Genomic DNA, 27271 nt, shown 5'->3' with positions numbered 1-27271 from the left:
AAATAACGCCGCTCGCTTCAACCTTCCTGCGCCCCGGCTCCTCTCCCGCTCGCGTTTCTGCCTCAGCGAGATCTGGTCTCCCTCAGGGATCCCTGCTGGGATTGCACGTATCTAATCGTTGCGTTTACGGTTTCTGCTTCAAGCTGTTTACCCAAAGGGTGACCCGCCGTGGATTTCAGTCACATCCATCCCCTCTCCCAGAACTCGGGGACGGGGCTCGGGCACGAAGCGCGTTACCGAGCAGCAAAGCGGGTGCCACCCCGGCGAAGCTGTGGCGAGGTCAGCCATGGCGGAGCCCTCCCAGGAGAGGCGGCACCCGAGGGACAAGCACGGCCTCGTCCCCGCTGTCCCGTCCCCCCCCTCCGAGCCCCGGGGACCTCCCGGCGGAGCCGGGAAGACCTGTCCCTCCCCGGGGGACACGGCACCGCCGCCCGCAGCGGCCGCCCTCCCCTCAGCGCGGCGCTGAGGGACAGCCCCGCTCCCGCCGGCGCTCCGCGAAGCCGAGCCTGCGGTATAAAATAAACGCCTGGGGAGCCGGGGCGGGACGGTTGTAAGCCCCCAGGCTCCCCGAGAGGCGCCGCTAGAGGCCGCGGCTGCTCCTCCTCCTCCCGCCACCGCCTCCTCCCCCGCCTCCGCGCCGGCGGCTTCCCAGGCTCCTCTCCGGGTAAACAGCGATGGCCGCCGAGGAAGGAGGTGGCGATCCCCATAATAACATGGGGAACCACCTACAGCTGGTGCCCGGTAATGGCTGCGGCCGGTTGGGGGCGCGGGGGAGGCGGCGGGGCTCCGGGCCGAGCCGGGGAGGGAGCGCTGGGCCGGGGCGGGCGTGAGGCGCCGGGCCGGGGCTCCGCGGGCGGGGAAGGGGCGGGAGGCGATGTGGGGAGCGGGGCCTCCCTGCCGCGGGCCCGGGGAGAGGGTGAGGGAAGGCGGCGTGGGGCCAAGGAGGTTGCGGGGCTGTGTTGGGAGGAAGGGGAGCGCTGGGGAGCCCGGGCGGCGGTGCCGGGGTGGCCTTTCGGGGGTGGTCGGCGGTGTAGGGGCAGATCTGGGCTCATGGAGCCGCAGCCGTCCTGCGGCCACTAACGCTGGTGTTGGCACGTTGGTGATTGACGGCCCGGATTGACCGAGTCCGGAGTTGCGTGGTGGGAGAAGAGAGGCTCAGTCCGTGGGCGTTCAGGCGTTGGGCGGCTGATGGGGTGAAACGTGAAGTTTCCACCGAAGGGGGCAGAGGCAGACACTCTTCTCTGTAAATTTGGACCTCTCTAAAACCAGACAAAGCCTGCGGAGAACATTTGTTGTTTGAGAGAGTCTTCCCTTCGATGTAAAGGCTCTCCAGTGCCGTTAATAGGGAAGCAAGAGGTGCTGTGCACAGGACGTGAGGGCAGGGTTGGGTTCCACACGCTGCCCAGACTTCTGCAGTATTGGTGCTGGAGTTTGTAGGACAGCGTGGTTTGCCCATCCACATACACCAGCGTGATTCCTCGTGGAGATGCCTATTGCATAATAACGTGCGTTCTTCTGATTTAGCATATAGTGCATCCAAACCGACAGGAGAGCATAATGGTTTTGGAAGCAGCTCGTGCTAAACTGGAAAAAAACATTATTTCAGAATAAGCATGCAGAGGAGAACGTAGCAGTAAGTCCTGCCAGTAACCAGTGTAATTTCCTGTAGCAGGAAACTCTATGAGCATTTTATGCCTGTGTATTTAAAATAATATCAAAGTATTTCCTGAATGTTTTAGGAAAATAGCCTTGATATTTCCTACACTGTTCCTATTTTTTCAAATGAGGTTCGTATTTCCTCATTTCTGCCCAAAGGTGTTGAGAGTAGATTTGGTAGAGTTAGTGTGCCAGCTTGAGCATCTGGGAATGCCTAACCTGGCATGAAGGAACCGTGAGCCTTGTCATGCAGGGTGCGTTTGGCACTTGCCTTTCCCTAATTTCTGTGTACTGGAGGTCTCGCTAATCTTGAAATAAAAAAATCAACAACAAAAAGTATAGTTAAGGGTGTAAAAGATGCAGTTTCTTTTGCCTTCTGTCTTCTGTTCCTGTAGTGTGTTGGAGGAAGAGAGTGAAGACGGTGGTGTTTTTTCAACATTCACATGGTGCTGCTGCAGTAAAATGAGTCATCGTTCCTTTCTGCCACCACACAGCAGCTAGCCTGTGTTTTTGGCAAGAACGAGCAAAAGTTTGCAGGGCACAGTTCTTTCTAATCAACTGCTGTTAATTCCTTTTGTGTTCAGAAAAACAAGTGAAATGGCCTCTTTCTAAAAGGCTATTAAAACTGGTAATGATTAATGCAACTTGATGAGAGTACCTGCAAACCAGAATATAATTTCTGATGAAGTCAGCTTCCCTCCCCCACCCTACACTGCTGTCCCAGAACCAAACAAAACCTCCCTACTCTTTCCCTCCACCAAGCTAAGCAAAATGCTGGCTGTTTTGTACATCTTAAACATTTTGCAGTCACGTATAGGTAGGGTTCCTAACATAATATAATGGAAGAGAAATTGCCATAGAATAGAAATGGAATATTTCTTACAGTAATTAGGAAGATGATGTCTTATTGCTTTAAGTTCTGTAATTAGGTAAAACACCAAAGAGAGTCTGTAACCTCCTTTCTTGTCGTGCTGGATCATTTCTTGTTGAGAAATACAATATATGATGGATCCATAATATTAGCGTGTCGTGCCGTGCCTCCTACAGGCATAATTCTGTAAACTATGCAGTATTTAAAAAAAAAAAAAAATTAAAATGAGGTGAAGCAGAAAGGCGGCCATTGACTAAACATTTTGTAAAGAATACTTTTAACAAATGTGTCTGAAGGCTGAAGAGGGAAAAAAAAGGTTCTCCAAAACCAGCTTATAATGTCTTCTTCATTGTTCTTTTGTGCACCCACTCTCAGAAATAGTAAGATCTCAGTGAAAGAGGGCGGTGGTGCTCCCATTTCTGAAGGAAGACTCCTTTCTTCTGCAGCATCTTTCTTTTGTAAGATTTGCCTACAGTACCTTTCAGATAAGATAATCACTCCACCTCTTAAATTTTCAGCTCTGGATTATTTCTTAAGAAGATACTAATTGCAAAGGCAGGCAACTAGATAGGCTATTGTAAAGATATTTTTCTGCCTATCTTGTAATGTAATAGCTTTTGAGCTCTAAATGATGTTTTTCAGCACCATTAGGCTTATCCATTACTCAGCAGCTATTGGTGTAAGAATCCTGCAGATTGGTTTGCAAAGTTTATGATAACATCTATTTTAGATACAGCATGGTGTATAAATACTGTTTATGTTAAAAGAAATAGGATCAAGTAATACAGTTAGAAATGTGTGAAAATTACATTGCTTTTGTTTTGGGTGAGTATTTGCAGGCATACATTGTATGGTAATGCACAGAACCAGCATTTTAGAGATAGGTATATTTTTTATTATCTTCGCTATCGTTTTTTTTAATTTATTGTAAAATATCTATAGAGATTTTATACAGATAAGTGCACTGTTTATGTTTCCAAAATAAAACATACTGATAATTTAGCTGTCCTCTTGCCTGAAAGTAATTTTGGGATTGACACCTGGAACTGAGAACTGGGAAGAAAGTAGTGATTTTTTAAATACTATTTTGTACCTGAACTCCTTTGCAGCAGCATAGTATTTGCTCCCTTAGTAGCTGCCTTTGCTGGGTTTGTGCATGTGCTGGGGTTTGTGTGTGTGTTTGGTATACACACAGGAGAGACTGACAGCAGTGAAATTGTCTAAAATACCACTAGAGTCTACACGAATATAGAACTTCAGATTACTTTTAACTCGCTTTATGTGTGCAGTTATATTGTTCAGGTTTGTACTACTTCAAACGTGGTATTCAGCATTGTACAAGAAATTTAAGTTATCTGGCATCCTGGTGTACAGACAGAAGACATTTAGAATTGAGACAAGGAAGCAAGGCTGTAGTGAAAATCTGAACTGACAGACATAGTTGTTCTTTAGCCTTTCAAAAATAAATTGCCAGTTTTTGACCCTTTCTATAGAGCGGTGATTTTGCTCTAACAGCAAGGAAATTATTTTCCACACGTTTACAAATACAAAAGTTGCTTCCCTGTGAAAGGCTGTAGCCTGGGAATGTTGAATGCATTTCTGTGATTCTCTGTTTTTTCTCAGTATCTTAGTCTTTGCTGATTGATTTCTACACAATATTCTGTATGTATTTATTAGCAGAGAGCGAGGAAGAGGAGGACAATGAAATGGAAGTTGAAGATCAAGATAGTAAAGAAGCTGAAAAGCCAAACATCATTAATTTTGATACCAGTTTGCCAACATCACATGTGGTATGTTCTTTATATATCGTCCATTAAATAAGTCTTGAAGAGGTTTTGATTGTTTCTGTGTAATTCTATTGTAACGTCCTTAAGCCAAAGACCTAGTTTTACTTTATCCTTGTAAATCAACAAAACCTCTTATACTGCTGTCATTTCCTTACTTATTTTTTTCAGTATTTAGGTTCTGATATGGAAGAGTTTCATGGAAGAACAGTGCATGATGATGACAGCTGTCAGGTGATTCCAGTGTTGCCCCACGTGATGGTGATGTTGATACCTGGACAGACGTTACCTCTTCAGCTTTTTCGCCCTCAAGAGGTTAGCATGGTGCGGAATTTAATTCAGAAAGACAGAACGTTTGCTGTTCTTGCATACAGGTAAAATACACAAGTGGGTTTACTGATGGTATGCAGCATGTATTTTTAGCACAATTTCTTTAGACACTAAATCAAAAGCAGATGGTTGCATCAGTTCTGTGGTGAATAACATAAGTTGTGGCTGGAAATTGTTTGACAAAAATTGTCTTCTAATATGTAATGAAAAGGTTTTCCTGTCACAATGGGTAGCTGCTTGACAGTATCACATGTTTGTATAGAGAAACAGTAGGTGTTGATCTGCTTTCCTTGTTTGAGCATCCTCTTGATTTCAGTAACTGTTTGAATGTACTGCTCCATCTTGCTTAAAGAATAAGCCTTGATCTGAAATGTAAAAATCAGATTCTTGTTTTGAGAACTGTATTCTTGTAAAGGTGTATTTGCTTGTCTCGTGTGTAAATTAACAAGCACAGACAAATGTTTCTCAGTAGAGCGAGAGGCAGGAGGTGATAGAAAAGTGGAAAAGATAAAGGCTAATCTGTGCCAAAAGAAGTTGGGAATGTTCCTCCCTCTTCTCCCCCCCAGTTTACTATGGTTTAAATATGTAGGAGGTGGGAACAGCTATTTTTATAAAGTCAATCTGAAGAATTTTGGTACTTTCAGTATCTGCATTTCAAATGCGGATACATTGGCGATCCCTGTGTTCCCAGAATTTCACCTCTAAGACCCTAAAATAAAACCAAGCCAACTGGCAAAAACCCCCAACCAACCAAAACATTAGAAGTTGCTTTTAAAGTGGAAAAATAATGATTGCAATTAGTTTAATAGGCTGCCCAGGGAAGTGGTTGAGTCGCCATCCCTGGAGGTATTCAAAAAGCGAGTAGATGGGGTACTTCAGGACGTGGTTTAGTGGGCATGGTTGATGGTTGGACTCGATGATCTTGAAGGTCTTTTCCAACCTAAATGATTCTATGATTCTATGAAGGTATTTTACCAAATTTACTTTTTTGATAAGACTGATCATGTACAGTCAGTGCAGGTAGACTAACTTGTGAAATCTGAATGAACAGTGCAGTCTGGAGGGTAGGTAACCTTTTTAATTCTGTTACTTTTAGTAACGTTCGTGAAAGGGAAGCACATTTTGGAACAACAGCAGAAATATATGCCTACAGAGAAGAGCAGGAATATGGAATTGAAACGGTCAAAGTGAAAGCAATAGGAAGACAGAGGTTCAAGGTGCTTGAAATAAGAACCCAGTCAGACGGGTAAGAAAAATATGTATTTAGTTCTACATACTGCAAATCATGTTTCACCAAAACATGTACATTTTACTGCAGGTGCATCTGCCCTTTCAGTCACGCAATTGACTAATTACTATAGATATTAATTGAATGCTTAATCAGTAGATTCTCTTGTTATTAAGGACTTCTGACATTTCCTGTTCTAAGACTCATGTTTTAGTTGTTAATAACTTTGCTATAAAATTCTCTAAAGAATATCTATCTGTAGTTTGATTTGATGTGTGTGAGAAAACATTTGTCAGAATTACTTTGTTTCTGAAAATTAAGTCAGGAAAAATAATGCAAGCAAATCAACACCTAAGTTCTAAGGCTTTATTTGAAAATCTCTCACAACTGTTTCAAACCAGATGTGAAATGGGAGTTTACAATATCAAGCGTCTGCCTTCTGTTGTCTTGTGGAAAGCCTCCCTGATAGTGACTGGATTCCATTCCTTTGAAAAATTGTAACTTTCATTTTCTGAAAGGACACCTTTCTAGAGATGGTCTGTGTTGGACGTGTTCCACTTCATAACTATGTGCAGTTGCACCTCTGAAAGGCTGCAGGCAAGGGTCTGACACTACAGCTAATAACAATGTGCTTGTCTATTTTTGTTCTTTGAGTGATCTTTAACTACTGAGCCTCAACAGCATGCAGAAGGATTCAGCTGCATGATTCGGATATGGAGAGGACAGTAACTGCTCAGAGGGGTGGTGGTTTTCATGAGAAGCTCCCCATGAAAGGGGAGGACTAGAGTCTGGTAATAATCATGAGAAACAAGTCGCTTCTTTCGTTCATTTTTTCCTTTGTAAAACATAAAAGCACACTGAGATTTGTGCATAAATATTTCAATATGAAAATAGGTTCTTGATTTTTGCTAACTGGAAGCAGCCCTTCATTTTCGGTTTCTCAAATACTAAATCTTGTTTATTTTAACCATTGTCACATTGTCTAAACCTCCTTACCTTCAGCAAGTCTTACCTCTTCCTTTCTGACCATTCACTGATACTTCACTGATAGAAATGTGCTACTTCTGTTACTGGTTGGCAGTTCTTTCCATGTGCTTGTCAAACATGCTCAAATCAGCTTTGATAGGAGTATTCTCTTTTATATTCTAGTCCTGTTCTTGTCTATATTCCGATGTGATACCTGTGATATTCAGAGGCTCCTCATCTAGCCAGTTTTATCATATTATGCAATTAATAACTTTGTCCATTTATGAAAGTGACTAAGACCCTTAATATTTAGTTAAGAGTATGCTGAGTCTTCTGTCACGTTCAGGTTCTTCTTGACACCATGCTCTGCACCATGCATTGCATCATGAGCCTCTATCAACATCACTGTCCAGAGATACAGGCTCCAGACATTGATCCTGTGAGCATGTGATAATTCTTAGCACAATGGCTAGAGGTTTTTGTAATCTTTCCTGCAAGGCCTATAACATCTTACTCCAAATCTGTAAATCTGAAGCTAATCATCTGTATTCTGCTATTGTTCACTATAGTGGCATTGCTTTAGAAAGAGGCCTGGGAACAGCCTGAGCTCAGCATTTTCGTGTGCTTTTTTGGCCTGCAGCTGAAGAAATTAAGAATAAGTGTGCTACTTGCTATTTCTCATTATCTAACATTTGGTTACAAATAACATACTCCAAATTTTACAGCTTCGAAAAAACATTGCTTGAACACAAGATGGCAGTACTTGGACAACTACAGTAACAGCAGCATTGTTGCAGAGAATTTGGTATCCATGTCCTGGTTTCAGCTGGGATAGAGTTAACTGTCTTCCTAGTAGCTGGTACAGTGCTATGTTTTGAGTTCAGAGCGAAGAATGTTGATAACACTGATGTTTTCAGTTGTTGCTCAGTAGTGTTTAGACTAATGTCAAGGATTTTTCAGCTTCTCATGCCCAGCCAGTGAGAAAGCTGGAGGGGCACAAGAAGTTGGCACAGGACACAGCCAGGGCACCTGACCCAAACTGGCCAACGGGGTATTCCATACCATGTGACGTCCCATCCAGTATAGGAATGGGGAAGTGGGGGGCAGGGATTCGCCGCTCGGGGACTGGCTGGGTGTCGGTCGGCGGGTGGTGAGCAATTGCACTGCGCATCATTTGTACATTCCAATCCTTTCATTATTGCTGTTGTCATTTTATTAGTGTTATCATTATCATTATTAGTTTCTTCTTTTCTGTTCTATTAAACCGTTCTTATCTCAACCCACGGGTTTTGCTTCTTTTCCCGATTTTCTCCCCCATCCCACTGGGTGGGGGGGAGTGAGTGAGCGGCTGCGTGGTGTTTAGTTGCTGGCTGGGGTTAAACCACGACAATCCAGAAGCAGTTAAGATGTACAGTGATTTTGTTGTGTTGTTAAAGCATTTATTATGATGATTTTGTATCTAGTGACCAGCACTTTTACACAGCACATTCACAAGTTTCATTCATAAATATGAATTTTTAAATGTATGAAATAAAGGAGGTGAGATTGATTTTTCTCATCGTGACAAGCTTTAGATTTGTTGGAATGACTTAAACTATATAGAGTTACTCTACTTGTAAATACTGTTCATTTTGTGGGTTTGGGGAGTGATCAGTGAACTTGAACCTCCTAGTATTGTCAGTGCACTTTGGAGACGTGAGCCTGAGTTCTTCAGTTCATCCTGAGGAAATTATCTTCTCTGCAGGTTATGAGATGCTCTCCAGACTCCTGTGCCAATGTGCTAACTCTTTCTATGAATGAGCCTGGTAGCGTGACAGTTTGCTGCCACTTCTGTCTGTACATCAGAGGGTCATAAGAAGGGAATTGGACAGAAGAAGAATGTAATGTTTCATCTGTACAAATAAAACATTTTCATTAAAGTCATGTTCCTATTTTTCATGTATTCAAGGCAACTAACAAAAGCAACAAACATTACCAGTCTAAAATCCTTTTTGATAAAGAGGGAAAAATATTGAGCTTCTTAGCAAGAAGAAAATTTCCATAGTTCTTGATGTTTCTGATTCCTAAGTGCTTATGGCAAAACGTCATTTTATAACTTATAGTAAGTTAACGAGTTCAGCGTTGTCCCTGTAAGTAAAATTGGAAATTTGTAATGACGTGCATCTCAATATTTCAGGATTTCTGTTGCATAATACTGTTAAAATATAAAGTCCTTCCTGCTAGACAGTATTCTTAGTAGCCACATAACTGTTGCTGAACTCTTTGCAGAATAGGTGACCTGGCTGATGCTAGGATATTAAAAGATTGTCAGAGTCTATAACCTGTTTCTGCTGATTTTGAACTCTAGCTAAGCACATAAGCTTTCGTGGTTTGAAGATACCAAACTGCATTTCAGCTAAACTTCCTTTCTGAGGGTTTGATATGTACTAGCTGACTATTAGTTTATACCAAAATTAACTTGAGGAGACAAAAATCTAAAAATACAATGCTGAGATGGTAGAATATTCTGCTGTGTTGCTACTGCCAATCTGTCTTTAATTCTGTTCACCACAATCCCAGCAGATATCTAGTGCTCTGAAATACAAAGACAGCCCATTGTATCCCATGGAGAAGGCAGCTAACTGTGAGAGGCGAGGAAAAAAAAACCAGCAAAGAAACTTCTGCTGAAAAAGTTAAAACAGTGATCTTTGTACAGTTCTGTATGCCAGTGCAAAAAATATTTGGAAGAGAGCTAATTCTGTTTATTAAAGGAAAAGGAAAAACAGAGATTGCTTCTGTCTTCAATTTAGGTATACCAAAGTCCAGTCAGCACAGTAGCTTTAATAATTTAGCCGAGGGCATGAGATAATCTGTGTTCTAGAGTGGTATACGTTTGGTTTGCTACAGATACGCTCTATGTTCCCTAAGGTAATTTGATTTACAGTAGTACCACTTTAAAAATGTGATGAAATAGATTGCTGCTTAAATTCTATAGTACTGTGTAGTGATTGATTTATTACACAAGCCTATGTTTTTATAAGCAGTAAAATAATTTTTTTAAAATTCTTGTATATGTGTTTATATCTGATCTTTTTTTTTTTTTTTTTTATTTCTTTTATCTTATCAGAATCCAGCAGGCTAAAGTACAAATCCTTCCTGAGCGAGTGCTGCCCTCAACAATGGCAGCAGTACAGCTCCAGTCTCTCAGCCGATGCCATGTATTTCCTTCTTCAAAACCTACAGTGTGGCAGGACCGAACTATACATCAATGGTGGCAGAAATATCAAAAGGTTAGAAGCTAGTTGTGGTCTGGTTTTTGGTTTTTTGGTTTGGGGTTTTTTTTTTTCTTCTCTTTCTTTTTTGGTGGTATTTTGAAAATTGGTATAAAATACCATCTTTAGAGGAGGTTGCACACCTGGGATGCTAGATGCCAACCTCCTGCTTTTGTTGTGTATTGTGTGGTTGTTTATCAGCCATCAACAGTGGGAAAATACATGTTTCGTATTACGAGTTCTCTTTGCTTTTAATTACAGTGTTATTAGATTAATATTATTACATACTCATGTAATAATACAATTATTATTTTTTTACATAAACACCTCAGAGAGTGCTGGTTGGTAAAGCTTGTAGATGATGAAGAGTTGGTGGAAAAGACAGTAAATTTGTAGGATTTAATTTGTAGGCAGGTCAAAGAAGCATCTGAACTTTTACTGACATTGTTTTGACAACAAAAATACTGGCAATCGGTGTTGACAGTGCCAGTGCTCTTGCACTGTACTTGTCATAATGGTTTGGTTTTAAAAGTAAGGAGGCTTCTGTAACTTTTTCTGTCACTGTTTGATTTGGGTAGAAGAGGTTTTTAAAGAGCAGGGGTGGTTTAGAGAAGACTCATATTTCAGTGATGAAACAAGCCTTGTGATCTCATAGTTGTTTGGAATCACGATTCCATTTGCAAATTTTGCTTTGAAACCTGCATCAGTTAAAGGATTAACATCTATACCTGCAGTTACTTGTTTACAGAAAATGTGGGTCTGCGTTAGAATGGTAAGACTCAAGTTTTTTTAACTCGGTCAAATATTCCCACCCAGATGATGGTTGGCTAGCAAGTAGGCTGTACTTTATAGTTTTGAGCATGCTTTGTGTTGCACTTTCATCTTGTAAATTTTTGTATAACACATATCTAAAGTTCTTGCTGACTTTTGTGCTTAGTCATTATCTTTGTCAGATCACAATATTTCTATACAGTCCACTTATTCTGGCCAATTGCACATGTATTTCTAAGTCTGTCTTTTGATTTATTAGTATTTGTTCAACACATTTACCATCTGGGATAGTTAATATGTAATCCTTATTTTTTCTTTCTTTTTTTTTTTTTTTTTTAAAGCAAACTGAATTTAGAAACTTTCTTAAACTTTATTATGCTGCTAAAAGTGACAAGATAGGAAAGGGTCATAGAAAGCTCTTAATTTTTTTCATGCACTCTACGTATGTTGGTATAGTAGTTATTAGTGGAAGATGGTGCTTTTACACACAAAGTGGGTGAATTAACAGTTCCATGGTCTTACCAATTTTATTTCCGCCCCCCCCCCCCCAAAAAAAAACAAAGAAAAAAACATTAATAACAAAGAACTATTGATTCTGAGTTTTTGAACAAGTTCATCTATGAGTTAACAAACCCAGAAACACTATGCTTTGGGGGGGGTGTGGAAATCCCTTTCCAAGACTGATTCTGTCAGATGATAGCTGAAACTCAGTGCACCTGCTGTAAGAAGAACATGTTTTGTGGACTGAGATGCAGATCCAGAGTAGGACCATTGTCCTGTTGACCTCAGTCACTCTATTGATGTCAGTAGAACTGTGACTATTTCCAGTATGACAGGTTGTACCTCTGTATGTTTACTAACGTAATGAGAAGCATCAGAAAAAGGAAGTTGCACTTTAAGAATGGTTTCTGCTCCATACAAGAGCTGACCCTATGTCAGCTGTTACAGAAAATATACTTGCTAATTGAAACAGTAACTTGAGTTTTGGTGTTCCTGAGTTCTTTCTTCAAAGTACCGTTTATTTTCTGTGGATTTTAGTCTCTGTTGTCTGATTTTTTTCTCATTTGTAAAATAAGGATAGTTACCCTCAAAGGGAAAATTAAAATTTAATTTGTAAGTATTTACAGTACAATTTGAGATCCTTTTTTGGAAAGCAGTGTGGTTATGTAGGATACTGCTTTTGGCATTTTTATTAACCTGAACCTATAAATTGAAGTGTTCTGAAGTCACTGTGGAGAATTGGTTAACTAAGCAAATAACCTTACACTGCTGGAAACTTGTAGTTAAGGAATGTGGTTATAATCTAGGGTTTCTTGTCTGCAGCATACACACAAGCTGAAGATTTTTTAGAGGTGATATTGGTGGCCACTTGTATTTTTTTCCTCCAAATCTGCTCTATATTGTTGTATAGATACTTTCGTACACAATTCAAGTGAACGTGTTAGTCATGTTCAATGAAGTATGATACAGTAGCATGGGCCACTCCTATTAGTAAGATTTTTATTTTGAAAGCATACCCATTAATAAAAAATAGTTGTGAGACCTTCAGGGGGTTTTTTTCCTGTTGTTTTTGTTTTCCTCTTCCACATTTGTTTCTTACTCAGTGCTCCATTTGGGTCTGAATTTTTCTTCATAGGATTTTATTAAATGGATATTGTACAATATTTTGTCACTGTCTTTGGGTAGTTATAATAAAGCTTTTTAGCAGCTTTTCAGTAGGCTGGCATAAGCATTGATGTTCAGTAAGCATTTCTGAAAATGTGATTTCCATTAAAAATAGGTACTAGAATGAGAGTGGATAGCAATATCCAATTAAACATCAAGACTGCCCAAGTTTTCTTAATCAGTAATTGTTCTGCTGTGAGAAAGCATCCTCTGGAACTCCTAACTTGTGTGTTGGTATTTTTAGTTATGTTTTTAACAGATTAGTTTTCCATTTTAAAAATATTATCATATATCCTTTGAATTTATATATGTCAGCTTAAAATACCTGATATGGCCCATTAATCTTCTTTGATTTTATTTACTTATGCATTTGGCTAAATTGATATGAATAGTTTAATCACCTCACATAGTGGTTTGCTGAAGTAGCAACAATTGGTAGAGACTAAGGAACAGATGCACTATCTAATAGTACTTAAATTTTTTGAACTGTCTAAATTTCAGATAGATGCTCTTTTGGAAGGCATAATTTCTTATTAGTAAACATTAGAAATACTTCTAATGCTGAGACAGGTTTTCCGAGAAAATCCATATATTGTCTGTCTTGTACAGAAGTCGTAGCTCTCAATGCATTTGAGAATGCAACTCACTTTGAAGTACTGGTCCTGATGGTGATAATTTGTTGTATCTTTAAATAACCAGGTATCTCTCCTCTGTTTTATTTGTTTGAACAAGAACTGTCCCTAAGATCTGCTGATGTTAAAGAATAAATACTTGTGGGTTTTGTTTTAGAGGAAGTTCCACTGTGCAAGTTTGACATCTTGGCCTCCCTGGCTCTACTCTCTATATGATGCTGTAAGTTCACCCTATATATTACCAAATAATCTGCAATTAGTTTTGTATGTTTTCATATCTAATTATTGGATAATGTAAAAGCTTTAATTTTGTTGGCTCATAAGTTGCGTTTTAAAGAAGTGTGTAGTTTTCAGTTTACTGTTAAAAGAGCAGGAAGGGCTCCCCCCTCTGTACAGTTGTTCCCTTGTGCTAGAGCATGTGTCTGGGGTGGATAAGAGGTTCACATTCCTGCTGTGTTGTCTCAGCAAAAACTCAATTCTTTGTCCCACATGCTCCAAGTGAGTGTCCTAACCACCAGGGTGCTGGATAGTCTTAGGTCCGTCTTTCCTGTTGGAGTTGGTTTACACTTTAAAAAGTACATATTTCTTTATGTACATATGTATATATGTATATTAGTACATAAAGTAATTGGTGTAAGAGAGGCAGAAGTAGGGAGGAGGCTAGCCCTCATCTCATTAGTACAGTTCTAGAATTTTAACAGTTGTCTGCTTATCTCAAATGAGAGTTATAACCACCATGGGCCATTGGTTCATTTTGGCCTGTTTCCCATCCTATTTTGCACTTAGTTTAAAATATGTAGATACAAAATGAGTCTGTAATTATTGTAACTCTTAAAAGCTAATGTCCACTTAGGGAAAATAGCTTACTCTACATTTTGCTTCCTTTTTTTTTTTTTTCCTAAGAAAACAGAAATACCTATGTATTTAAATTAGGCTTTTCTTCTAACAAAAGGAAACCTTGATGGAAAGAGTCAAGAGGCAGCTACATGAATGGGATGAAAATCTTAAAGATGAATCTCTTCCAACAAACCCAATAGGTATGATATTGTTTAGCTTATGAACTCAATTTTTAATTTTTTTTTTTAGTTTCCTAAGAAAACAAAACTTACATAATTGCCTTTTATTGGCAGTCCATCCCTCACTTCCAGTTTCCAATAAATTTTGATGGTTGACTTTGACAAAAGGGTGATAAAGCTTTTAAAGACATGAACATCCTCCAACTATGCAGAAACATGTTCAGTAAAAGAAATAGAACTCCATTGCGCTCCATGGCAGGAGGAATACAATCTAAATGTTTCCTAAGAAAACAAGAGCCAAAAGCATACTAGAGTTTTAAAATTATTATTACATAAGTCTAAGTGTTAGTATGTATAATCTCTTTGTTCTTACTTTGTATTACCTCTTATCCGACATGAAGGAAAACAGCACCAGTAACCTAATCACAAGAAAGTTGGGAATCAGATTTCATGCCTCAGCAGGCATTGGGGTTATGTCCCAGTGAACAAGTCTCTTCTCTGTGCAGCTCTCTAGTATCTAGTAAGATGGAAATTTCAGTTGAAGCCTTTCTAAGGGGACAAACATTCTTTCCTGTGTAGAATCTCAAATGCCTAACAAGGGGGAAAATCAAACTGCAGCCTTCAATTAAAATCAGTTAAGCACCAAATGCAGGTCTGGGCTCAATAGTTTAGATGTACATGGAACTTTCGTTTCTGATTTGCCTAAAGTAGTGGTTGAAAGTACTTCCCGTCTGCTTTGCTGTGCTGCTTAGAGGACTGTATATGGAGAGCATATGAAATAATCTGAAAACAAACAAACAAAAAATCCAGTATTTTTTTGGCACTTCTTTTCTTATGATTCACAGCATGCTGATATTTTGCTGACTTTAATTTTCAGCTTTTGAATTTTTACAGGCTCTGAGGAATGGGATGATTTCCAGCTTAGCAAGGTTTTTGTTAGCTAAATTAAAGAATGACTGTCATAAAATTATTCTACCTTTTGTGGTTTTGCCTTCTAATACCTGATTGAAGTTGCTGCCTGAGAATTTACTATCATATTAATTTTTATTTATTTATTTTTTAAAAAATGAAGTCTGTCATCTTGACTGAATATTGTTGGATCTAATTTTGGTCTGTATTCAAATGTGGAAAAAAAAAACCCCTCCAGAAGGGAGTGTGTACAGAGTATGTCTTCTTCCTTCTCACAGTATAACAGTAAAGAATACTTTCTTAGTACTAAATGAGTAGCATAACTTGGTTATAATTTATGAAGGAGGTGTATGTTTGAGGGTTTTTTCTTTAATTTTTCCTTCTCTTATAAAAGCATGTCTTTTCTTTTTGCAAAAAAGGAGCAAGTGCAAGTATAAAGATAACCACCGGTGGTTGGAAAACTCAGTAATTCTCTGTTGAAGTGGAAGTCTGTATCAGTGTTCTCCAGGGGTCTGTTCTGGTTTTAGAATACATTACCTTACCAGCATTCTTCTGTCTCCATCATTGGTGATCTTTAAGTGTAGATTAGACAAGTATCTTGGAAGAGGTTTTATGTGTACGTGATCCAGCCCTTGGGCAGAAGGATGTACCAAGATGACCTCTAAAAGTCTATTGTAAACCTAAGTTTTAGCATTCTATCAGTAACTGAGTAGAAGTAGTAGGCTTTATTTCTCTCTGTAATTCTAACAGGCCTCGTACTTTCTCATTTCTAGATTTTTCTTACAGAGTTGCTGCTTGCCTGCCAATTGATGATGCATTACGTATACAATTGCTTAAAATAGGTAGTGCTGTTCAGCGACTCCGGTGTGAATTAGATATTATGAACAAAGTGAGTATTTCTTCTTTACTTGTCATTAAATTGTTCTTACAAAAAAACCCAGGAGTGACTGTTACAATCTATAACAAAATTTTATGAAATTTCCAAATAATAAATCTGGAGAGTGAATTTGGGTGTTCTTTTATTTCTTCCTTCCGCTTTAAAAGTTTGCTCAAGAAAGAAGATGCTCTCTCTCAATACTAGACTTCATGTTCAGCAGCAAGCAAGAAACATATACTAATATTTGCTTTTGTTAGAAATCATATTTCAACACCTCACAGCACTTTTTTAGCCAAGAGATGGTGCTAGAAGTCCAGTGTTGCTCATAACCATCTTATGAATGTCATAACCCCATATTGACAGTATAATACACGGCAGTCAAGTCGCATTGTGCCATGAAAACTTGTGGATTTTGTAACAAAAGATAAATCTTCCTAGTATTGAGCTATTGAGTATAAATCTAACTAGTGGACTGGAAGGATTTTTGCAAAAGGCATGTATTGACTTCTTAGGCGATACCTTTTTAAGATGTTCAAAAGCTTGTATTTCCTTGCCTTCTTTCCACTGCCATGGCCATGTAAAGCTCTAAACATAGGACAGTAAAGTTTTATTTTTACATAATATATTTCTTCATAATGATATATACTGCCTTAATAATACTATAAGTAATATTATGTATTATAACTGATAATGCAACTAAGTATCGGTCGATGTCATGTCGAATCCTTTAGCAACAGTATTTGCAACAACATCTCCAACAGCAGTTCAGACTGCTATTCTCTTTCCAAAGAGAAAACACTAAAAAGAGCCATCGGTATAAATACAAGTTTTAACTGTAAACGTATTTATGTGTTTGATAGTGGTAGCTGGAATATTTACCGTTCAATTCTTGAATGGAGAGAAAAATTAATATTTTGTTAATACATTCACATCACAAAGAATAGCTATGTACATCCTGATTGACTCTGGCCTTGTGCTGGTTGTAAGCTTGCTGGGGATACCAAAGTACTGTCTCAAACATTAGCGTAACATAACCCCAGTCACTGTTGTGTTTGTCTGTTGGATATAGAGCAGGGGAATTTTGCCTCTTTGCCTAAAAAGTACTGCCTCTTTCTGGGGAAAAGAGAACCACAGTATCATTCTAATACTGTTCCTTTTCTCAAAGTTCATGCACCAGAAATGTAAAGGGGAATATACAGAGAAAAGGAGACAGAAAACATCTCTTCCAAATTCTGAGACAAAAATGGACAGGTTTTTCGTGAGGCTCTAACCAGATTAAACTTAATTTGTCTTTCCTGAGTCAGAAACTCTGAAAATATTCTGATATTCAGGTACTACTAAGAACTGTTCATGTTCAGAACATTGTATATTTTCTATAAATCTCAGGGACAAGACGACTTAAGTTACCCTCATAAAATATCAAGTAAATTTGATTTTTTGCCTACACCAAAAAAGGTGTTTTCTTCATCAACATGTGACATTTTATTCTGTAAATGTGTTTAACTGTTCTATGTTAGTGTGAGAATGGTGGAGTGCATTATGGTTCTTTGCAATTTTTAGCAACACTTATTTTGGTCAAATCCACTGTTTTTCAGCCAGGCTTCTTTAACGAGAAGGGGTGCTCTGGCAGCATAGCATATATTTTGGTTTACTTGAGAAGGATAGACTTAACACATTTCATTGTTCAGAATGTAATTTACAGTAATATAACTGATTGTAAGACCTGATCCATTTTCTTTTGTCTTTGGTATCAGTGAATTGCATTGTACTTTTAATAGCTTTTCCTGTTACTAAAGACAGCTAACTGCTTCTGTGCTTATTTTTAAAGGAAAGTGGATCACTCACTTCTGTGAATTCTGCTTGAGAGTGCTAATTGTAGTAATTAGATAGGTTTGGAAATGGAGGGATGGAATTAAGTAGCTGTCTAAATTGGATTCCGAGAGGGATATATGAGCAAGAGATTATAATCTGTGAGTAAGGGTGATTTAAAAGAGTGAGCGATAGTAGGTGTTAAAGGGCCCTGGTAGGAGAGAAAGGCCAAGTGAGCTTTAAGAAGGGAAGTGAAGTGGTGTATGATAAATAGTATCTGTATAGTAGAGCAGTTTTCTTCCCTCAGTCTCCAAGATCAGTAGACAGTGTGTTTAAAGTTTGGGGCAGAACCTGCAAGAAAGGAGCTGGAGGAAGTTGAAATGCAGAAACAAGCCCAGAGCATCTGAATAGAGAAAAGGGGAGAGTAAAGACTGAGGTATGCCTGTGTAGTATCACACGAGTGGAGTGCAGGAGTCAGAGCTCAGGGAGACTCAGCAGCACAAGCTGTGATTTACTCCAGGTTTTTAAAGGGTATACGCTTACACGGACTTGTCCAAGCGAAGATCCTAGGTGCAGCATTTTGTTCCAAAATATAGTGGATCATCTCTGGGGTGATTTCATATGCGTTACCCTTAAAAAGAGGTAGAAGTAATGCACCTCCTGAAAATTAATGGTAGTGTTCTACTACGCTGATTTGACTGCTTATTTTGTGGGCAATGTCAGTGATGAATTGTTTCGTTCTACCTTCTAGAAATCGTAGAAGATAGATTAATCTCTTATAATCTTTAAGAGAAAGATCAATGTCTTACATATTTTTGTGAGGAAATTAAAACCATTGATCTGCAGTACTCTCAAATTTTAGAAAGACTTAATGATTGCATTTGTACTCATCTACCTTTCTGTGTTGTATTTTAGAAGAGCAAAGGTTTTTCTAAATTAGCTTTTAGAGACCTTAGAAGATTGACTCATTTATTATCTTTGTGTAGTCAGGTCAGATCCTCTTCTGTGTGTGGATTATTTTTGTGTGTGGGAAGTATATAAAAATTGTTTTGTCTTTTAGATAGCAATTAATGTTTACCATAAATAAGTAAAATGCATAGAAAAAAAATTTCTCCTTTGATAGAGAAAACATAAGTGACTGTTGCCCACATAAACAAAAGAATTGGTACAAAGTCTGTTCTTGAGGGAAGGGGAGAGATTTTTATTATTTGCCACTGTGCTGACAAGCCTCTGGAAATGAATGGAATTACCCTCTTTGTTTTTCTTTTCAAGTGTACATCTCTCTGTTGTAAGCAATGCCAAGATACAGAAATAACTACCAAGAATGAAATATTCAGGTGAGTTTATTGCTCTTAATCTTTGGGAGATTCTTGATCAGAAACATTGGCACAGCAAAACAGATTAAGCTAGGTTATGTCTTATAACCGCTGTGTTTTCCACAGCTCCAATAAAATCTAAGTAAATATTTATAGGGAATTTTCTCTATAAAACAAAACAGGTTACTTGAGCTTTTTATTAAAAAAGTTAGTAAATCTGAACATCACCATGTATATGTAAGTTAATGTGAAAGGCCATGTTATGCTACCTAGTCCAGCATGTTGCCACTGAAGAATTATGCACTCTGCAGTGAGTTTTGAAATATAAATTTGTTACATAGAATTTTTTGTCCTCTTACTTCTGAATAAAGTTCATGAGATCCCAAATTTTATTTCTCAGCACTTCATCCCAACTTCTGTGTGTTAACAAGCTTCAACAGCAGATTAAAAAGCACGAACTGGGTGGTATAGGTAGGCTCCCAGGATGTTGTCGTGTAAGGAAATTGCCTATTTATGTCATTAAGCATTGTAATACCCCTTTTATTTTAAGAATATAGGGCTTAATCCCAATAACTGCACTAGGCAGTATGTTCCCATTATATCTTTGACCTATACAGTATCTTCCATGTTCAACGATGATAAGACTATACATTTTCCAAATAATTGCTGCTCCTGGCACTCTTGTCACTATTTTAATCTTGAATAACTAGTATCTGTCCATCACCTATGAGAATGTGAAGGTTAAGAGATGTCTTGGTTTAACAAAGCAGGACTCCCCACAGTTTCCATTTATCGGTGTGATAAGAAGCTGATGTGGTAATTAAAAGCCATCTCTTATGTTCTAATCAAATAATGGATTCCAGAAACCACGATCCCTACTGTGTCGATGTGATGTACTTTAACAGAAGAATGATGAGAAGTTAGTGTAACGAGTGAACGTTTTTGCTTACTTTTAAAGTTAGATTTAAAAGTAGCAATATAGATGTTACTTGGTTTTATTGGAAGTTGCTATTCAAAAGCAGCAAGTAAAATGAATTCTGAGTCTGTCATGTACTTTTTTTTTTTTATACTGAGCTGTAGGTTTTTGAGGGAAAGATTAATAATTGCCTTAAATGAGAGAGAGGATAGCTGACAGGATGCTATGGAAACTAAGTAACTTGTCCCCTTCATCAAACAGTTGGGCAAGGTTTGTTTGAACACAAGAATGTTTTAATCCTTACTCGTGATAATATCTTTTTAAATACCTTTTCTGAAGTACCTATTAATAAGTAGGTAACAGGAATAATTTATGTCAGTGAGGAATGCGTCAGATTTATAATAATGGACACTTAAATTTCTGCACTTCCAAGAAAATTTTACTGATATTTTACATTAGTATCTATTTTCTTTCTATGTTTAATAATATAATTAAAGGTACTTTTTCTTCCTACAGCCTGAAGTGGTTCTTTCGCTATGGAAAATAGTTTTAAGCATGGTTGGCAGTTTTTCCTCTGTTTACATTTGACAGCCTTTGTTTTTTGTTTCTTCCTTGAACTCTGACAAAATTATTAATTGTCTGTTGTAGTTTATCCTTGTGTGGACCCATGGCAGCATACGTGAATCCTCATGGGTACATCCATGAAACCCTTACTGTATATAAAGCCTGCAACTTGAATCTCAGTGGACGACCATCGACAGAGCACAGCTGGTTTCCTGGGTAATAAAAGCTAAAAGAAATTTTATTAGTAAATGACAGAAATTTGGTTGTAAATATATTCCTGTGATGGTGGAATAGTAAATATATAATTTTTGAAATGTGTGTCGTCATTTTGCTCACACGGAAAAGGAAAGTAAATTTTAGGTTTTTTTTAATATACAGAATAAAATGGAAAATTCAGATAGAATATTTTCAGAATTTTGCTTTTAATTTTTTAAAAATGTGGAAGTCTTAAGATTTCAAAACATAGTTTAGAATCTGAGAGCTATAAACAGGATACTGATTGTTTGGGAGTTTCTTTGTGTATAGTTTTGTATAAGCTACAACTAAAATCATAGTTGTTGTTTCCATGCAGCTTTCTTTGATCATAAAGTAAATAAGTGCAAATGAAAACCAGAATATATATATGCAGTTATTCTACTGAAATACTTTTTTTAGATCTAAAAACTGAATAAATGTTGCATGAATTTAAAAATTACTAACATTTGTATTAACCTCTTTTCCTTTGGGTTTTTTTTGTTGGGTTTTTTTATTATTATTACTTATTAGTCTGGTTCTCTGAAACAGTAGCAGAATTAACTGTCAAGGTGTAAAAGTTTGCCTAGTAATGATAGGTCTTGCATCAAAATGCCACCCCTCTCTGGCAGCTTAAATTTAATTTTTGTGGCTAGGTAAGCATTCTTCAGGCGCTCATTCAAAAGCTTGACTATTTAACTGTTAAAAATACCTGAAATGTCAAACTATATTTGAACTTCAGTTTCACAAAAATATTCTTTAAATATATTTTCACCAAATCATTCTTCTCTTTGGCCCTTTCTGTGCCAGTGTCAAAAATCATTCTTCTGGTCCCTTTGGCAATCATGTCCTCTTCCAAAGCAGTGTAAAATAATATGTTGCTGTATCTGTAGCCAGTCCAAGGTTCTTGACTAATGCATGTACACATTTACTCTTCCATTTTCTCTTGTTGATCATGGTGGGCATTTTTCTGGATTATCACATAGCAGTGAGTAATGACTTAGAGGGTTCATGGTGTATCTGTCACAAGACATGCACTCTTTAGGACTCCCTGAAGAAAACCTGTGGCTTGTAATATCTGGAGTTAATTTTTCTCATCCTTATGTGTTTTCTCAGCTCTTTTCTTCTATGAGTGTTTTGAAATACTCATGTTCTGCCTTTTAAAACTCTGTTGCTCTGGAAAGTGCAGTTCCCTGTTAATCTAGGAGCAGTGCAAAAATCACTTTTATTTCTGTTAAGTATTACTCTCTGAGAACCATTTTTTGACTTTTCTTTAAGGGACAGCATTTCATAATACTGTTGAAATGTTGTGCTAATAAAATGCTTTAGTTGCTTTCTCTATTTGAAGGCTGATTTATTTTTTATTTTTTATTTAAAGATCTGCAGTTTTTTTAGATGGGAGCTGGGCACCTTGATTTCCAAAGATTCTTTGAAAATCTAGCTTGAGACTAGTATTAACCTTCTTACCTGATGAGTGAGCTGTGTTCCAGTAATTTTAAAACGTCTTTTCTTTACATATTAGCATCAACCTTTTGTTTTGTTTTTGGTAGGTATGCCTGGACTATAGCCCAGTGCAGAATCTGTGGGAACCATATGGGATGGAAGTTCACAGCTACCAAAAAGGATATGTCACCTCAAAAATTCTGGGGATTGACACGGTCTGCTCTCCTGCCTCGGATTCCAGAAACAGAGGATGACTCAGGCCATGATAGATCACCGTTACTCTGCCTGTAATCTAGTAACCTCCTTTGGAGACGAACAGGCAGTAGTCTGTCTCTGATGCATCCGCTCAGTTCTGCTTCTGATGCTTACTTAAACTTAAAAACCCCAAGAACCCACACCAACACACAAAAAACAACCAAGCAAGCAGGCTCACTACATTTGGGTTTGGTGTGCATCCACATTACTATTGTTTCAGACACACTGAGAACTGAAGGTTGAATCTTTAAAATGACAGCTGAGGAGAGGAGGTGGCATAAGACACCAAGAAATCTATGATCTGGTCCATCTGGACAGGCTTGAGACTGAACTCTCTCCTTCCTTGTATAATTTCAGAAAATGTTTATTGCTATCAACTTGCAGTGAAAGAAGGTCGGGGGAAAATAAAATTAAAAATGAACAGTATAATTTACGCAATATATGTACAATGGTAGATACCAGTTACTTGCTGCGGAGTATTTTCCATAATATACTTAAAAGTGGTTTTGCTGAGAATCCCTGTTTCTAACTGTGTAGAGTACTTCAAATTTTATGCTTGTGCTGTTTCTCAGATATTTGCTGAATAACCATCGAAGAGGGTACAAGACCGAAGTACCTCTTCTGACTGATACTGAGTTGGTACCATCAGTGGCAGTGCTGTAACTGGCAAAAGTAAGAGTTCGTGCTGCCTGCAGCTAGAACAATTGCATTACAGGATGCCCTTTGAAAGGAGCCCATGTGCAGTATTCGGTCCTTACAAGTTGTCTGATCTATGTAGTCTATTTGACTTAAAAAGTCTTAAATTTTATTGATACAAAATATACAGGTGAGTCCCAGAACATAAACTACATTGTGATTTACTGTTGAATGTGCTTGCATTTACTTCTCATAATTATTTCTGTGAAGATTAGTTTACCAGCATACGTGTCCAGGGTTCTGTGAAGTACTCTCTAAAATACATAACTATGGTGATTTTTCAGTAGTATTTATTTGACAAGGGGGAGGCAACATCTCTTTAATTTTTTTTCTTTTACACTTTCATATCATAAAGTAAAATTTCACATTATTACCCTTACCTTACAAAAAGCAAAAGTTTCTAAATAAAACAGAAATAAAAAGCATAAAAGGCAGTGCTGCTTTTTTTTTTTGTCTGAAGTGCTGTCTATGCTGCAGACATCAGGTGCCAAAATGGGACAGCTTTTGCCACTGATTTATTGGGGTTTTTTTTTTCCCCTCAGAATGCACTTTGGTGATGGAAACTGAAGATTTTTTCAGTATGTTTGTGTACATACACACTTGTTTTTCTTTTGAAGCTTTATCATTCACTCTTTATTTCTTCACAGTAAATCTTTGAGAACTTGTATTGTTAAATACAATGACACAAAGCTACTTAAGATTTAAGATATCAGCTGCTACTTGCTGGTTCTCAATCACACCCCTACACCAAGCATATGTAGCATGGACAGATTAGTTCAGTGAAAGGCCAAGTCAGACCTCTCTAAGTAGCTGATTTAAATGGTAGTGTGGTACCTGCTACAGTGCAGCTGAAAAAATACCCAGATGTGAAAAGATGCTAGATGCTGAAAGGCTGTTAGGGTAGTTTATCATGCTAGGTATGTAGAAACTAATGATTGTGTAACTCAGGTTTAGTTCTTTGAAGCCTTCTACCTCTGTGCTTCTGTGATAACTTTTGTTCTCTCCCTAGGCATCTTTAATACCGTATTTAATTCTGTGTGCGGTGCTCTGACGTGCCAGTGAACTGTGAAAAGCAATACTACTTTGAATATAATTCTGAACAAATAGAGGGTGAATGATGGCTCATTTTCTTCAAGAAAACATTCTGTATTTTGATTATGTTTCTAAAATAAGCTTCCGAAAGGCTGAAATGATAAGCACTAGTGTGGGAGTGAGACCGTGAAACCTCTGTACTTGGATAACCACTGAAATCATACTTAGCTTTCCCCTCACACCCTGCACATGCACAGACACACACAACATGCATGTGTGTGCACACAGGCACACACACATCTTAGCTGTAGACTTGGTTTATTTTTTCCCTCAAGGATACTTGTATCTGTTGTTCCCATTACCCTCAGTAGGGCTTGCGGGTGGCAAGAAGTTTGAGGGTGCTTTAAAGTACCTTTGCTGCCACCCGATTTAAGCATTCACTGAGGGTATGGTGGGTGAGGTTTCCAAAATTATTTTCTCAGCTGTTGCTGAACTTCGTAAGGTCTTTGGGGTTTTGGCTGAGTCTTTTGGATTGCCTCAACTAAAAATGGCATTATGTTGGCAATGTTTGAATACAAAATAGGCATATTTTTGGTATTGTGTATATATAGTCAAATATAAGCTAATATAAAGTGAGATGTCGGGAGTAAATTTAGCACTAATTTAATTTTATTGTTGATGATACTGTTCCATCTGCCTAACCTTCTGTGTCATGTTCACCATTTCAAAGTCCGTGGTGCTTTCCAGGTTGAAAACAAGTCTGATCCAAGTTGCCGCATAGAAGATGAAGCCTGCCATGGTGAGGCTGGCTGTTACAGTGCTACAGGTGTAAGGATGCTCAAAATGTACCGCATGTGACTTTTAGGGTGGATGGGGAGTTGTGGATGGTTCTATACGTTGGTTAATGTTTTCTATGCTGCTTTTCTCCTTTTTGGAGAGAAAACTGCTGGATTGGGATTGTGGATTACTGACAAATATGGACTTCATAAGCTTTTGAGAGCTAAGTACAAAGGAAATCACCTTTTACGATAATTTACTATATTTACTACATTCATTGGTTGGCATGTAGCATCATGCATTAATTAATCGGATTGGCTTGCTGGCTGCTGCCAAAAGGGGTCATTTTTCTCTTCTCTCCCACCATAATCTGTCCTTCTGATGTGAGATCTAGGAATGGGGCAGTCGCAGGGTTGGTGTTCTGGCTGCGCAGCCACGTCTGCATCAGGTCAGACGGAGGGAGGAGGGGCGAGCAGGCATCTTGTAGCGGCAGAAGAGGGACTGCCCTGCGCAGCAGCAGGTCTTGGATTGGAGTACGTGTAGCATAGAATTGCTCATTTTCAAGCTGTCGTTGCAATAGCGTAAAGACATCATACAATCGGAGCCTGTAATATTGCAAGTTTTCATATATTTTAGTTTAGTTTTGATTAATAGGTAGAATCACGTAGGACATTTGCACACTGGGTCTAAAACATGTTCAAATACCGTTTGTTTTTTAATAATGCTATTTTTGTATGTGCTGCAATTCATTTTGTTCCTCGTTTTTTCACCTTCGTTTAATTGCTTTGTAAAAGCTGCGGAAAGGGTAGCACGTTCTCTTCCTCTGTCTGCCTTTTGAGACAACTTTTCAGGAAAATCTTGTTGCTTGCAAACATTTGCAAAGAATAAAACTCGATTTGTTTGAAAACTGATCTTTTTTCGCTGATTGTTGGGATGGGAACAAGGAAAATGCTTGGGTTTACATTGTGTTTTAAACTGGTTAGCTTCAAAAAGCAATACATAAGCTGAAAGAGTTTTGGCTTCAAAGAATGTGCAGGCTTGGCTGACAAAGGACAGAGAAGGTAAGAAATAAGGTGGAGAGAGCGTAGGTTGTCATTCCAATGAATAATCAAAATGAAGCATGAAGTCCTTCATTTCAAGGTGTTTTCTCTCTCTCATCTGTGCACTTACTTGCTTTAATCCACCTGAGTAATTCTTAGCTCCAGCCCCAAATTGTTTCCTTCTGTATTAACTTCCCAAGGTCTAAGAGCGCTGATGTTTTTTCCAGCATCCCCTTCATCTCCCGTTTCTCCTACAAAGAGAAATGAGTAGGTAGATACATGAGGGCGTTAGGTAGTGAAAATACGGAGAAGATGGATCTGGAGACTCTTTGAGGAAAACCAACTGGAGGCTTTGCAGACAGGGAGGGAGGAAGAAATGAGTGTCAGCAGGGAAGCAGCGGGTGCTGGGGTGAGGCTGGCAGCGAGGGGAACCAGGAGGTGCTGGTGGAAAGAATTTTAAGCTGCGTAAACATCTGCCGAAACAGGCTTGGAGGAAGCCTAAGTTACTTTAACTGGGAAAGAAGAAGGGAAGTTTAGACTTAAGGTTCTAGTCACAGAGCTCACAGTTCTCGCAAGGCTGTCCTGTTGTGGTTCAACCAGCAGCACTACGAATGTGTCCCAGTAATCTGGTTTATTCATCGGTTTTATTAGGAGAATGGTCTCTGGACTGGGTTATGAAAGAAACAAGAAGGTACAGTTTTAGCTTAACCAAAATCTAATTTGCTGTTAGAAGGCTTAAATTCTGTGTGTGAAATGGGCTTAATCCTGCTTTGGGGCTCACAGCACACACCTTCATTTTTCCTGTGTGACTGTTTTCAAAATGTTGTCCTTGCTACCTCATAGCTGAGACGGTTTTGTCTGTCGTAGGGCGCTCACCGGATGTTCAGCAGCGGTGTTTAATACTGCTCTCCCAGAGGCATTACGGGAAGGGGTGACGGTAACGCGCGTCTGTCCCAAACGTGGCAGGTACGCACACCAGCGTGGGAGTCCGCCTGCCTGCTCTCAAGCAGTTCTTAGTCGACTTGCTGAATGATTTAATTTTTGAGTAAACTCCCTGTTTTTCTTACTTTTCCAATATTTTCAAAGCAGACACACTCGAGGTGGCTTAGCTGGCGTTTCGGCCTTTCTTTGTGCCAGAGGAAACTTTGCAGGGATTTCCCGGGTGCCTGCCTTGTTTGCAGGTGCTGTTTTCCACGCAGACTGTGCAGCTGATGCAGGATTATTTTGTGGTGCAGA

At 38.7% G+C, this 27271-nt stretch overlaps 1 protein-coding gene across 3 annotated transcripts; it reads left to right on the top strand.

Moving 5' to 3' along the window:
* Window positions 1-606: 606 nt before the first annotated feature.
* Window positions 607-25902, top strand: CRBN (cereblon). Of its 3 annotated transcripts, none has more exons than XM_052776732.1 (11): window positions 607-741; window positions 4205-4317; window positions 4483-4685; window positions 5738-5887; window positions 9942-10104; window positions 13312-13374; window positions 14107-14191; window positions 15853-15968; window positions 19038-19102; window positions 20646-20777; window positions 22343-25902. In XM_052776732.1, the coding sequence occupies exons 1-11, from the start codon at window positions 675-677 to the stop codon at window positions 22524-22526; spliced, it is 1341 nt and encodes a 446-aa protein (XP_052632692.1). In that variant the 5' UTR covers window positions 607-674; the 3' UTR covers window positions 22527-25902. The 3 variants fall into 3 exon arrangements, with proteins under 3 accessions (XP_052632692.1, XP_052632693.1, XP_052632694.1); XM_052776733.1 differs by having other exon boundaries at window positions 609-741; window positions 4208-4317; XM_052776734.1 differs by lacking the exon at window positions 607-741 and adding an exon at window positions 1172-1633.
* Window positions 25903-27271: the final 1369 nt, after the last annotated feature.

This window comes from Harpia harpyja, chromosome Z (assembly GCF_026419915.1).
Source record: "Harpia harpyja isolate bHarHar1 chromosome Z, bHarHar1 primary haplotype, whole genome shotgun sequence".
Lineage (NCBI taxonomy): Eukaryota > Metazoa > Chordata > Aves > Accipitriformes > Accipitridae > Harpia > Harpia harpyja.
Note: the sequence above shows the minus strand (reverse complement) of the source record. Positions and strands in the feature narration are given on the sequence as shown.